The sequence below is a fragment of the Sprattus sprattus genome, assembly GCF_963457725.1.
Source record: "Sprattus sprattus genome assembly, chromosome: 17".
Lineage (NCBI taxonomy): Eukaryota > Metazoa > Chordata > Actinopteri > Clupeiformes > Clupeidae > Sprattus > Sprattus sprattus.
This window is the reverse complement of record NC_137915.1, coordinates 4,633,366-4,648,441: the sequence shown is the minus strand read 5'-3', so window position 1 is coordinate 4,648,441 and position 15,076 is coordinate 4,633,366. Positions and strand designations below refer to the sequence as shown.

Below are 15,076 nucleotides of genomic sequence, written 5' to 3'. Positions count from 1 at the left end.
AAGACAGTGTTTGTGTTGTCCCAGAGCTTCGTCCAGAGCGAGTGGTGTAACTACGAGCTCTTCTTCGCACAGCACCGCGCCATCGACATCCAAGAGGACTCCCTGCTGTTAGTTCTGCTGGAGCCCATCCCGCCAGACTCGCTTTCCAAAAAGTTCCAGCGCCTGAGGTATTTTCTCCGGCAGCAGACTTACTTGCAGTGGCCCGACGAGGAGCCCAAGCGCCGGCTGTTCTGGGCCAGCCTGACGGCCATGTTGAGAACCGCAGACAGGAGTGTTGTGCTGCGCCAAGTGGCGGAAGACATAGCAGATCTGTGTCATGATGTCACTGAGTCGGCAGAACACACCTAAAGTCATTTCACTTATCGTTGACAATTCCATCACAAGTCTGGCCATTGAATTGAGGGTGATCAGTGACTGAGGCAAGGATACTGATCACAATTACCTTACCATCTACCAGAGAAAGAGAACAGAGGAAAGGATGCAACAATGGACTGGTACTGACTGCATCCACATCTCTCAAACTCACGGACTGACCCTGACTGCATCTGCACCTCTGAAACTCATAGACTGATACTGACTGTATCTCTGAAACTCATAGACTGACCCTGACTGCATCTGCACCTCTGAAACTGACCCTGACTGGATCTCTGAAACCCATGGACTGACACTGACTGGATCTCTGGAACTCATAGACTGATACTGACTGCATCTCTGAAACTCATGGAACTCATGGACTGACCCTGACTGCACCTCTGAAACTCCTGGACTGACCCTGACTGCACCTCTGAAACTCCTGGACTGATTCTGATACTGACTGCATCTACACCTCCGAAACTCATGGACTGATTCTGGCTGCATCTACACCTCTGAAACTCCTCAGCCCAGAACAATTCAGAGCATCAGTTCTTTCAGTTCTACAATTGAAATATTTACTGTAATGCATAAATGTATATTATGTTGTTTGTTTTGTGCATTGACAAGGATTGTTTTTTTGTACTGACAGATAGCACTTATCCTATTAAAAGTAAACCATGAAAAACACAATTGCTGTGTAAAACATGGAAATATTTGACTTCACACAATTCTTCTAGTTAAAAATGAAAAATGTTGGGGGGGGGGGGGGGGGGAGGGGCACTGTGGCACAAGCTGATAAGCCCCCCATTTACGGGCTTCATAGCAGGGACACAGGTTCGATTCCACCCTGCTGCCATTCTCCCGAACCTCTCCCACGTCTTCTCCGCTTCGCTTCCTGTCCACAACTCTGCACTGTACTGTCCAAATAAAGGCATAAAAGCCCAAAATACATTTTAAAAACTGTCACTTATACAAACCTCTAATAAAAAACACACACACTTTGAATGAATCTCATACTATTCTCTCATGTTTACATGATACCATGCACATTTTACTTCATATGGAAACTGAGTCCCTCAATCTCTTCCACCAAGTCGGTATGTGATAACCAATTTCTAAATCTGAATGAATTTAGACCAGAAAATAATAAATGAGAAATATGAAAACAGAGATGTGTAGGGACCGACCAAGCCAAAATGGGACCGTCCTGGTGATTCAAATGATGTGTCAAAAGGGCCAGTGTGCAAGCAATACTGAATATGGCAAACAGCACCATCTGGCCACCGACACTGAGCCAGAGCTTAATCATGCAAGGTGAGCAGGAGAAGACCCCTTCAGCACCGTGGCAACGTGACACGATAGGGAGAATTACTTATTTCATTCTTTTAAACACATCAAGAAGTAGTGGTTGGGTAAAGTGGTGATTGGGTAAAGTGTTGGTTGGGTAAAGTGGTGGTTGGGTAAAGTGGTAATTCGGTAAAGCATGCTAGGCAGGCAGGGGCAAGTTGAGCTGATTGGCTCATGGCCCAGGGGTAAAATGAGCTGATTGGCTCATGGCCCAGGGCTAAGGTGAGCTGATTGGCTCATGGCCCAGGTGCAGAAAGCTTACATAAACTACTAGAACTACTGCATTTAATATGACTGTGGGCCCTGATATGGAAGCTTGGGGGGTAGCCCCTTGTTATCTGTGCTTGATTTTTGTTTTTATTGTATCTTCTTATTACTCTTTGTGTTGTTTATTAAATTACATTTTAAAGTGTTAAGTTCAATAAAAGATTAGCGTTGATGGCATGTGTCACGGTTCTTCTTCTACAATGGCTTTAGGTTTAGTGAAGTCCCACACTATGCCACTACAACAGTTAAATCATAAAACCAAGTGCATTAATAAGATAATTGAAGCAGACATTTAAAAGAAATGCAAAAGTCACCCTAGTGAGTAATTACTTTTTAAATTCAGTAATTCGATACGTTTTTGTAAGAGGTAACTAGTAACTGTCACTAATTACTACATTTCAGTAACAGTGGTGCCCAATAAGGTTCATAATAGGTCTGCACGTGTTTCACCTAGTTGAGTGGACCATGATACAGGACAGCTATGTGACCCATTTCCCATTAGTGTATGAACATGAAAGCACCCTAACTTACCAGTAGGGGTCAGTGTGCTAAAAGATAACCCTTTTGAACCTTACACTGATACTGTGAGGACTGCAAATTGGTTTATGGAGAATGTGGGACCAACTAGTTCTATGTGCTTTCTACATTGCAAAAAAAAAAAAAACAAGCTTCACTTGTTCATATCATCAATAAGAAAAATAACAACATTGTGAAGGGACCGGTTATGTGATAGTCATATGTAATAATGATATGCCATAGTCAATAATTCCATCTTATTTGTACCTAGTATAAATGTTACTTTTATTAGCATGTAAGCATTCCTGGGTGAGGACTCTGGTTTGACATGGTGGGAAGGTGTGAGATTGCTCTCACCCTCCCCCTCCAGGTTGAGACAAAAGGGCCTTGTCCCAATGGCCTATTTCAATAGATGGTTACACCCCTAAACATTATGTATATAACAGCCTGTCCTTTAAGGAGTAGGCAGATTATGCTGAGGTGAAACGCTGACAAGCAGTGTGGATGTTCAGCCTCTGTCTCAACAATGTGTGACCACCATTGTTTCAAGATTAAACCTGGAAATGACTGACAAATCCACGCCTGAGTCTTCCAATATATAGTAGAAAATTAATTACCATCAATTGCAAACAAACTTCCCCAAAAGCACAAGATCTATCCCAGGACATATGGCTATTACCTTGAGCCAGTCATCCACAGGAGCAATGGTATACACCACTCCTTCACTGAGAGGAGCTTTCAGTATGTGGTAGACTCCTGAGCTGTATATGTCCTGGATCTGCATCCAACTAGCCCACCTGTGGTAGACTTTAGCAATAAGGTTCGAGAGGCAGTACGGTATCGTCAATAATGTACTTGTTCGAGGGAGTTGTTAGGCCCGACGCGCAGCGGAGGGCCGGCAAACCCTCGAACAAGTACATTATTGACGATACCGTACTGACTCGAGTACCTTATTGCTTTTATAAACACGGTTGCCAGCGACTTTATAAATATTAAGTACAATTAAAGTAAACAGTAAGCTGCCTTTCAGCACAAAAAAAGTTGTAGACACCAAACATTGTGTATCACATTTCAGTAGCCAAGAGAAAATAGTCCCCCTTTGTGTGGCTGTTGCTATGCAACAGACAAATAGCATTGGGAACTTCACGTCTGTTAGACCTAGCACAAAAGCTACGTGTGTTTCAATGGGTTTTTGGTCTAAGCGCTAAAAGTCACCTACAAATAATATTCGAGACTTTCAGTAAAGACTTACAATACTCTGCAACATTCGTGTAGCATAGAAACAACTAACCGAGTCAATTTAGACATATAAAAAGTCGTGTAGATAGCTTAATTCACATGAAACATTCCCCACTACATTAGCCACAACACGCCGCCATCTTTGTTAGTCATTTCTTTTGAGTGCGCACTCCATCTACCCGTGTTATAATACTGTATATGTCCTGGATGTAATCCATTCTTGGATGGCTCCAACACTGTGATAACTATGGTATGATCTCATTAAGCAGGCAGGTGGCCCATTAAATTGTGGTCCAGAATCGTATGCAAATTGGCAAAGATTGCACTCTTGGAAAAACCCCTGTTTTTTGTCCAAAGACATCCCCGTTGGGTGACAGCACTTTCGTACCGGTTCAATGGTCCAATCAATGCCTTAGTGGCCATGTTCCAGTGTCTCCTTTTTGAGGACTACAGGCAGGATGGACATTCTTCTCACCCCCATCTGGGTGGAGCTGACACCCTCCCTTCCTCCATCAGGCGGCTCCATTGGCACCATAGGTCTGGGGACCCGTCGTCCCTCGTCTGGTGTAAGCCTGACCTGTTTGCTCCTAAACACCAAATCATCCTTCAGGATCCTTCCTTGCCTTGTGCACAGAATAAATGTCAGAGAGAGGATGGCACAGAAGGACAGATGCTATGGACTGATTCACAGACATCATTAAGTCCAGGCATGAGGCTTGCTGGGGGGGGCATTGGGGCCGGAGTGTTGGGAAGGGCCTGTACCTGGTGCAACGCACCGTCAATAGTTACGCCAGAAGCTATTTAAATATTATCTCTAATTGAAATTGTGTTAAAAATTCCTTTACACATTTACATTTGTCTTAGTCTAGTTGTTAAAAAAGTCAAAGTGTCCATTGCTACTTGAACATGAATCTGCACACACTGAACCTGATTCTGGAGGAGCCCTTCATTGGGAATCAACTAAATCTCTTAAAACAGGATAGGTACTCTGTTCACATGCTACAATTAGGTTTCAAATCCATCCATATTTTTGATATGTTACATGTCTAACATTTTTGACTGCATAGACATAAACAAGAGTTATATTTGTTTAAGATTTAAGTTTATTGCAAATAATACATACAGTAATGAATAACTACATTTATAAAAAAGAGAAAATTCTAGGGGAGAGAAGTGGATGTGTGAACATGTGTGTGATAAAAGAGCATTACTAGAGAGTACAATTGTATCCTGATGATGAAAAGTAGGCTTGTGCATCTACCACATTATGTTACCACATGAAGTAAGTTTCTGTGGTAATAAACTAGATGACGCCACAAATTGTCCTGTCTTAACGACATTTAAGTTCATGCACAATTTAGAAACTAAATTTAGAAACAGACAGTACAATTAAGAAAACACAAAAGCTAGGCTAAATGGGCTGCATGAAGAAAGAAACTTTGAGTCGGAAACCTCTATCCATTCAAATTAGACATGAATGTTTAGATTCTGCTGGTATGTTGTCACCGACACAACCTGATTTGACTGTCAGAACTGAGGTAAAAGCCAGGATACAGTGGCTCAGTGAATGTGGTGTGTATTTTGTGCAGAAGAGTCATTGTATCAGAGACACTGTAGAAAGTCAGAGTTCCTGTCTTGTGATGAACATACACTCCTATTCTAGAGGTGGAGGTGGGCTTATGAGGGAGAGACATTTCTTTATCATCATGTATGAATGTGTAGCTAGATGAAGAGCAGCACAAACTCCATGACTTGTTATTGTATCCTAGAAGACAATCATTAGACCCTCCTTTCCTTTTGAGCCCTTTGTATGATACAGCAATGAAAACATATCCCGACCACTCAACCTCCCAGTAGCAGTGTTTAGATACAGCTTCTCTACACAGCATCTGACCATTTGAATCAAATCTGTCTGGATGGTCAGGATATGAATGTTTCACATTAAGGCAACATTCTACAACTCTGTTTCCCTCAGACAGTGTGAGGGCATTATGAGCAGTGTTGGGATCCAGGGTTAGCTGACAGGCATCTGAGGGAGGATAAAACATGACTCATTGAGCAGTGGTGATTAGGGGCATAATGGTTCAAATGATCACTATTAATACATTATCATGTGCACTACCAGATAGAGCAGGACACTATGTCCTCCTATTGCATATGTGTGTGTGTGTATTGTTTATGTGTTTATGTACTTGTACATGCAGTTCATACATATGTGTATTATATACTTACATGCTAGGAATTCCTCTCTGGTCGTGGGCTCAGGCAGTGATAGAAAGCTAACAAGCGCTGCTGTTAAGACAAAAAGGACACCTATCAACAACCACAACTTTCTGGGTCACATCAACATTGTATTCAGAAGCGGTGTTTTCAAAGTCATGGTACTAATGCGTCTCATACCAGGTTTAGAAATGTCCTTTAGTCCCTGCTGGAGTGCATCCTCTAGTTTCTCCCTGAGCTGAGAAAGTCTTTCTTTTACTTCATCAAAAGACAGATCTGTGTGGACTGTGAGTCTGGGTGAAATGTCAGGAGCAGAGGAGGAACAGAGAGACTGGAAACTCTAAAATAAGACAGAAAATGAGCCAAATGCAATTTAACAAACATAAACCACAGCCCAAGGCAGCTAGTGCCCTGCATCATAAATATAGACACCGGAATTGATGTGAAAATGAGGTACTGGTCATTCTGTACTAAACATCTGAGGTGCAGGAGACTTTTAAAGACCACTTCCACTCTGACAAGTCCAGCTCCAGTCTAGTCCTAGTCAGATCAGATCGAATGGAATGCAAAATGGCACTAATGCTAGAGGTTATGAATGTTTTATAATTTTAAATATTACAATCACAATAGTTTCTGCATGGGGCATTGTATAAAGGAGGAACAGTTGCCTTGGTTACCTTTTCTTCTCTATTATTTTTACCTCATTACCAAAGAGCACCTGAATCTGACGTTAGGACTAGCAGGTGGAGCGGTCTCAACAGTGACTTTTTACATATAATCTCTTCTGTGATAATGCATCATATATGATAAGTGACAGTACCTGAAGGAAACAAATGTGGTTGTCAGTGTGTGAAAGCTGCTCCAGCTCAGCATCTCTCTTCTTCAGCTCAGCAATATCCTGCTCCAGTTTCTCCATGAGTTCTTCAGCTCGACTCACTTCAGCCCTCTCCTGATCTCTGATCAGTTCTCTCACCTCAGAGTGTCTTCTCTCAATGGAGCGGATCATTTCAGAAAAGATCCCCTCACTGTCCTCCACTGCTGCCTGTGCAGAACTCTGTTTGGACACAAGACAAGACATGAGACATGAATTTCTACAACAGTTTCTTGAAATTCCTCTGGTTTATACAACTTACCTGAAGAGTTTTCACAGCCTGTCTCAGGTCCTGAAGTTCAGTCTCTTTTTCCTGGATTATCTGTTTGGATTTTGTCTGAGTATCACCCAACAGTTTCTGTGAACAGGTACATCTATTAAACTTGAGTATTTATTGTATTGAAAGAATAAAACATATCATGTTTTAGTACAGATAAAGTCACTTTCATGATTAAAAACGTTAAAACTCAAAGTCATCAACATTGACTATGTTCATTTAACCATAACCATTAACCATAAATATGTTGATGTATCAAATGCAGGATTAAAATCAAGAAATTAGTTTGGGAAACAAAACTGAGAATTAACTCAGATGCAGAATGCTGCTATTTACATCCACGTGTTTATCAGTGCACAATAACACATTTTAGCTGGAAGGCCTTTGTCAGAATCAGGAGTACCGGCTGAGCAATTCTCACCTGTTTCTCAGTTCTCTCTGCTGCGACTGAGACTGTTTTATGTCCATTATGTTCATCCATGACACACAGCAAACATATGCATCTCTGATCAGTGCGACAGAAGACCTCTAGTAGTTTATCATGATGAGAGCAGATCAGATCTTCTAGTTTACCAGCAGCTTCAATCACTTTGTGTTTCTTCCCTGGGTCGAGATCATTATGAACTCTGAAGTGAGTTTCACAGTAAGAGGCCAGACACATCAGACAGGACTTGACTGCCTTTCGTTTTCTCCCAATGCAGACGTCACACTCCACATCTCCAGCTCCAGCATAACAGTGAGCAGCTGGAGCAGCCTGGAGTCCCACAATCCTCAGCCTCTCCACCACTTCAGCCAGCATGGTGTTTCTGCCCAGGACTGGCCTTGGAGTAAAGGTCTGTCTGCACTGTGGACAGCTGTGGACTCCCTTCTGATCTTCCTGATCCCAGCAGCTCTTGATACAATTCATACAGAAACTGTGTCCACAGGGAATTCCCACAGGATCCTTCAGTAGATCCAAGCAGATTGGACAGCTAAACTGGTCCTGAGAAACTGACACGCTAGCCTCCGCCATGTTGCTGAACCACATAGACTGTCACAGACTGAACAGGAAGCAGAATTGACTTTCGTTTCACATGAAGCAAGATAATTCAGGGCAGTGGGAGTGGCTTCTTAGGACGTGTGGCTTCAGACACATATGGGGGTGCTTTTAGGAAAACAGAAAAGGTTGGTTTGATAGAGTAGAAGGGATATAGATCGGTTTTTGTTTAGACAATGTATAATAGAACTCAGAACTCAGAACTGTTTATTTGACAGCAACAATACCAGTACAATTGCAAGGATGGAACGACATACAATAAATCAGATACATGAAATAAAAACAATGAAACTAGATGAGTGTATAGAGAAGCATACGATGCTGTCTGAAAGTTTAGCTTTCAGCAGGGATGATCACGTGGTGGATTCCTCACGTCCGATGCTCCCTGTCTTGCAAGGATGGCAGTTTTGCACAAGGTCGGAAGAAGCACAGTTCCTTTCTTACATCCTCTGGTCTAAACATGCTCTTGTTCATATGCAGACTTAGTGGCACCTAATATTCTAGTTACACACACACAGAGAAAAGCCATGCTCCTGCTTTCATAAGCACATGATTCATACAAGGAATATATTAATACAAGGCACTTGATTATTATATTCTTAAGTCATTAACAGTGTTTGGAAATAATCTCTATCAGAAGTAAAATCTTCAAGGATGATCAGGTTATGACTGAACCTTTTGTCTCCTCCTGTCTCTAGGTTTTCGTCAACGACATTATTCATCAACTACGTTTACAGAGCAGCTGTTATTGATTGTACTAGGGCACCAGATACACTCTTCAGTTTAACACAATTTTATATATATAGCGCCAAAACAATAGAAATGGCCCTGGGGTGCTTTACAGAATTAAGAGCAAAGAAATCCTCCCTTTTAAGTGGACGAAACGTCAACACCTTAGACGTGGTATGCCCTGAAATATGTTCGTAATGTTTTTTTTTGTTTTGTTTATTAAATTATTAAATGCAGCTTAAACAAAATGAAATGGTTTGTGTGATGTTTCATAAATGTCTTTTTTGTTTTACCTCGCACTGATATAAACCACTCCTTCACTGAGAGGAGCATTCAGTATGTGGTAGACTACTGAGCTGTATATGTCCTGGATCTGGATCTAACTAGCCCACCTGCAGAGGCACATCGTGGATCTGCTGATCGTGCCGCTCCTTCTGGTGACCAGCAGCAGCCAACAACCCTCAGAAGCCACCTTGAGTCTGGCCTGGTGCTCGACCACCCAGTCCTGTACCTGACCCAGGAGAAAGCCTACAGGGGATGAAAGGGGAACTCACCAGTGCCCTGATTAGGTCTGGAACTCACCAGTGCCCTGATTAGGTCTGGAACTCACCAGTGCCCTGATTAGGTCTGGAACTCACCAGTGCACTGATAAGGTCTGGTATTATAGTGGAAAAGCACCGGTGTGAGATAGGGGGCCAAATACTTCCACGATGCAGGCAGTGGACGTAGCAGGACGTTTTATTGAAATACTTGCACTGCACTGCAGGGTTTGTATGGGACTTCACTGAACCGTACAACCCATGGTGCAAGTACCATCAATAGTTACACCAGTAGCTATTTAAATATTATCTCTAATTAAAATTGTGTTAAATATTAATTTACACATTTACATTTTACAAAAGTCAAAGTGTCCATTGCTACTTGAACATGAATCTGCACACACTGACCCTGAATCTGGAGGAGCCATTCATTGGGAATCAACACAATCTCAAAAACAGGACAGGTTCACATGTTACAATTAGGTTTCAAATCCATCCATGTTTTTGACATGCTACAGTCTGACATTTTTGCTTGCATAGGTCGACAACAAGAGTTATATTTTTTGAAAGATTTTAGTTTATTGCAAATAATACAAAAAGTAGTGAATAACTACATTTATCACAAAAGAGAGAAAACTCTAGGGGAGAGAAGTGTGATGAGAGCGTCACTAAAGTGTTGGAGGGAGACAGAGAAAGTGAGCGAGAAAAAAGGTGATTTTATGGTGTATGGTGATATTAGATATTAGAATATATTTATTCCTAACAGAAATATATATATTTTTTTTGAAATATGACGGTAACTTGGCCAGATAGAAAGGACAACCCTCCCACAAATATTCATGAGGTAAAATTGTTTTAGTTCTAGTCCTGCAGATGAAAAGTAAGCTTGTACATCTACCACATTATGTTACCACCACATGAAGTAAGTTTCTGTGGTAATAAACCTTCTGTGTAGATAACGCACAATCACTGCTCATCGTTCGGTACAATTTAGAAACTCAAATGAAAAACAAAAGCTAGGCTAGAAGGGCTGAATGTCTGTGTCAGAGACACATTAAAATAAGGCATGAATGTTTTGATTCTGCTGGTATGTTGTCACTGACACAAACTGATTTTGCTGTTAGGATGGAGGTAAAAGCCAGGATACAGTGGCTCAGTGAATGTGGTGTGTATTTTGTGCAGAAGAGTCGTTGTATCAGAGACACTGTAGAAACACAGAGTTCCTGCCTTGTGATCAACAGACACTCCTATTCTAGAAGTGGAGGTGGGCCTATGAGGGAGTGACGTTTGTTTACTATCATGTATGAATATGTAGCTAGAAGAAGAGGACCACAAACTCCAAGACTTGTTACTGCGTCCTAGTTCACATTCAGTAGCCCCTCCTTTCCTTTGGAGCCCTTTGTATGATACAGCAATGTGAACATATGATCCTGACCTCTCAACCTCCCAGTAGCAGTGTTTAGATACAGCTTCTCTACACAGCACCTGTTGACATTTATCAAATCTGCCTGGATGGTCAGGATATGAATGTTTCACATTAGGTAACCTTTCTACAACTCTGTTTCCCTCAGACAGTGTGAGGTCATTATGAGCAGTGTTGGGATCCAGGGTTAGCTGGCAGGCATCTGAGGGAGGATAAAACATGACTCATTGAGCAGTGGTGATTAATGACATAATGGTTTAAATGATCACTATTAATAAATTATCATGTGCACTACCAGAAAGAGCAGGGCTCTATGCTCTCCACTTGAATATGTGTGTGTGTATTTTGTATGTGTTTATGTACTTGTACATGCAGTACATATATGTGTATCATATACTTACATGCTAGGAAATCCTCTCTGGTCGTGGGCTCAGTCAGTGATAGAAAGCTAAAAAGCTCTGCTGTAAAGACAAAAAGGACACATTTCAACAACAACAACTTTCTGGGTCACATCAACATTGTATTCAGAAGTGAAGTTTTCAAAGTCATGGTACTAATGTGTCTCATACCAGTTTTTGGAATGTCCTTTAGTCCCTGCTGGAGTGCATCCTCTAGGTTAACCTTGAGCCAAGAAAGTCTTTCTTTTACTTGATCAAAAGACAGATCTGTGTGGCCCGTGTGTCTGGGTGAGTTGTCAGGAGCAGAGGAGGAACAGAGAGACTGGAAACTCTACAATGAGACAGCAAATGAGACAAATGTCATTTAACACACGTAAACCTTCCTCCAGGCCCTACTGGAGCATTTTGGCCCAGACCAAGGCATCCAGTGCCCTCCATCATACTGGTCATTTCTTTATTAAACAATTGAGGTGCAGGACACTTTTAAAGACCTGTTCACTCTGACAAGTCCAGCTCCAGTCTAGTCATAGTTAGATCAGAACGAATGCAATGCTAAATGGCACTGATGTTACAGGTCATGAATGTTTTATCTTTTCAAATATTACAATAACAATGTTTGTGCATGGGGTATTATTACTGTGTATTTAATTTTTAATTTTATTATTTTGTGTTTAGTATTGTGTAAATAAAGAACAGTTGCCTTGGGTGACAGGAAGAGCAGTCTCTACAGTGACTTTTTACAGAACTGCAAAAAGAAACTAATCTCTTCAGTGATAATGCATCATATCTGAGTAGTGACAGTACCTGAAGGAAACAGATGTGGTTGTCAGTGTGCGAAAGCTGCTTCAGCTCTGCATCTCTCTTCTTCAGCTCAGCAATCTCCTGCTCCAGTTTCTCCATGAGTACTTCTGTTCGACTCACTTCAGCCCTCTCCTGATCTCTGATCAGTTCTCTCACCTCAGAGCGTCTTCTCTCAATGGAGCGGATCATTTCAGTAAAGATCCTCTGACTGTCCTCCACTGCTGCCTGTGCAGAACTCTGTTTGGACACAAGGCAAGACATAAGACATGTATTTCTAGAGCAGTCTCTTGTCATTTCCTCTGGTTGATACAACTCACCTGAAGAGTTTTCACAGCCTGTCTCAGGTCCTGCAGTTCATTCTCTTTTTCCTGGATTATCTGTTTGGATTTTCTCTGAGTATCACCCAACAGTTTCTGTGAACAGGTAAATCTATTAGAGTTGTGTCTTTAATGTATTGAAAGAATAAAACATACGCCTCTTTCATGATGAAAAAAGTCCAAACTCAAAGTCATCAACATTGATTATTTACATTTAACCATAACCATGAATCATATACATGTTGACTTATCAAATGCGGGATTGAAGTCAAGAAATGACTCTGAGGAACAAAACTGAGAATAAACTCAGAGAATGCTGCTGCTATTCACATTTTTTTGTTCATCAGTGCACAATAACACATTTTAGCTGGAAGGCCTTTGTCAGAATCAGGAGTACTGGATAAGCGAGTCTCACCTGTTTCTCAGTTCTCTCTGCTGCGACTGAAACTGTATCATGTCCTTTATGTTCATCCAAAGCACACAGCACACATATGCATCTCTGATCAGTGCGACAGAAGACCTCTAGTAGTTTATCATGATGAATGCATATCAGATCTTCGAGTTTACCAGCAGCTTCAATCACTTTGTGTTTTCTCCCTGGGTCGAGATTATTATGATCTCTGAAGTGAGTTTCACAGTAGGAGGCCAGACACACTAGACAGGACTTGACTGCCTTTCGTTTTCTCCCAATGCAGACGTCACACTCCACATCTCCAGGTCCAGCATAACAGTGAGCAGCTGGAGCAGCCTGTAGTCCCACAATCCTCAGCTTCTCCACCACTTCAGCCAGCATGGTGTTTCTGCCCAGAACTGGCCTTGGTGTGAGGGTCTGTCTGCACTGTGGACAGCTGTGGACTCCCTTCAGATCCTCCTGATCCCAGCAGCTCTTGATACAATCCATACAGAAACTGTGTCCACAGGGAATTCCCACAGGGTCCTTCAGTAGATCAAGACAGATTGGACAGCTAAACTGGTCCTGACTCCATAAAACACTGGCCTCTGCCATTTTGGGTTACTCTCTGTATGTCTGTGTATTTTCCTCTCTCTCTCCGTTCGTGTCGTTTACTGTTCTGATCTTTTCCTGACAGAGTAAAGAAAGAAGCAGAACTGCTTTGTTTCTCTCGAAAGGGCTGAGCACTGAGGGGTGGGTGTGTTTTCCTAAGTCTGTGAGAGTGGGAGGAAGTGGGAGGGGCAGCAGTGCAGAGAGCACAAGAGAACAACACTACCTCATGTTAACTCAAGAGAAGGATTATGGGAAACAGCACGCATAGGACAAATATCGCATAGAAAGGCAGGCAGGAGTAAAATATAATAAGTTTAAAAAAATAACGCAAGAATGTTGTTTACCCAAGAGAAGGATTATGGCCTCTCCCATTTTGCGTTACTCTCTGTCTGTCTGTATTTTCCTCTCTCTCTCTGTCCAGGTCGTTTACTGTTGTAATCTCTTCCTGGCAGTCGAGTGAGAGGCAGAATGGAATGAGGGAAGGTAGGAGAGAGAAAAGGGGTTGTGGGTTTATTTCCTTTGGTTCTAAGGGATATTCTCTGAGTGTTTAGAACAGGAGGCCTCTGCCTTCCTGGCCTGACATGAGTTATAGTCTGGGGCCTAGCGAGGGGGGCCCTGAGGGAGGCCTGCTGGACATTTGGGCATAAATGGAATGTTTAACATTCTGTTGTCACCACTTAATAATTCCGATTGGATTTGGCTCACAGCCAGTCAGAATTGTCCACAATTTGTCCACGAGAGCATGTTGCCATCGGCATCAAAGCTGCACACACACATGGTGAGCGTGGCCATGGTGCTCTGCATCGGCAGCTCGCCGTACGACACCTGGATGGGCAGGTGATAGACACTCTGCTCCTGCTGCGACCAGCCGCCACGTCGCGTCAGCACCCACGCCGAGTTATCTGCCAGGGAGAGGGGAAAACACTGGTCAGATCAATCAATCAGTAAATTACTCAATCTATCTATCAATCAGTCAGTCAATTAATAAATCAATCGATTGACCAAATATCCAAAAAAAACAATAAATTAATCAACCAATCTATCTGTCTCATAGTCAACTTACTAACTAAACAGAAAAACAATCACTCTCTCACTCAATCAATCAGTCAAACAATCAATTCTCAGTATTAATCAATGAATCAGGTGATCAGTTTCAGCAAAACACACCTTGGTTATTTCAAGTTGGGTTTTTTTTGCATCCTCTGGGTCAAGACTGTAGTAAAAATGTTGTGAGAGTGAGAGTGTGAATGAATTTAGAACGGAGAGTAACAGAACATCAGACATTTGGTGCTTGAATATACAGCCGCGGAAAAAATTAAGAGACCACTTCAAAATTATCAGTTTCTCTGGTTTTGCTATTTATTGGTATGTGTTAAAGTAAAATGTACATTTTTGTTTTATTCTATAACCTACTGGCAACATTCCTACCAAATTTCAAATAAAAATATTGTCATTTAGATCATTTATTTGCAGAAAAATGACAATTGGTCAAAATAGCAAAAAAGATGCAGTGTCTTCAGATCTCGAATAATGCAAAGAAAACAAGCTCATATTCATTTTTAAACTACACAATACTAATGCTTTAACTTAGGAAGAGTTCAGAAATCAATATTTGGTGGAATAACCTTGATTTAAAATCACAACTTTCATGTGTCTTGGCATGCTCTCCACCAGTCTTTCACATTGCCGTTGGGTGACTTTATGCTACTCCTGGCGCAAGAATTCATGCAGCTCGGCTT

At 41.8% G+C, this 15,076-nt stretch overlaps 1 protein-coding gene across 1 annotated transcript; it reads right to left on the bottom strand.

Annotated features, from left to right (window-relative positions):
* Window positions 1-4,135: 4,135 nt before the first annotated feature.
* Window positions 4,136-13,340, bottom strand: LOC308378244 (uncharacterized protein; the record flags this gene model as incomplete). The annotated part of the gene is made up of 14 exons (XM_080855105.1): window positions 4,136-4,346; window positions 5,239-5,752; window positions 5,956-6,015; window positions 6,124-6,283; window positions 6,764-6,997; window positions 7,077-7,172; window positions 7,513-8,107; window positions 9,249-9,384; window positions 10,499-11,020; window positions 11,220-11,279; window positions 11,388-11,547; window positions 12,021-12,254; window positions 12,335-12,430; window positions 12,750-13,340. 14 exons carry the CDS (start codon window positions 13,338-13,340, stop codon window positions 4,136-4,138), a joined length of 3,669 nt encoding a protein of 1,222 aa, XP_080711231.1.
* Window positions 13,341-15,076: the final 1,736 nt, after the last annotated feature.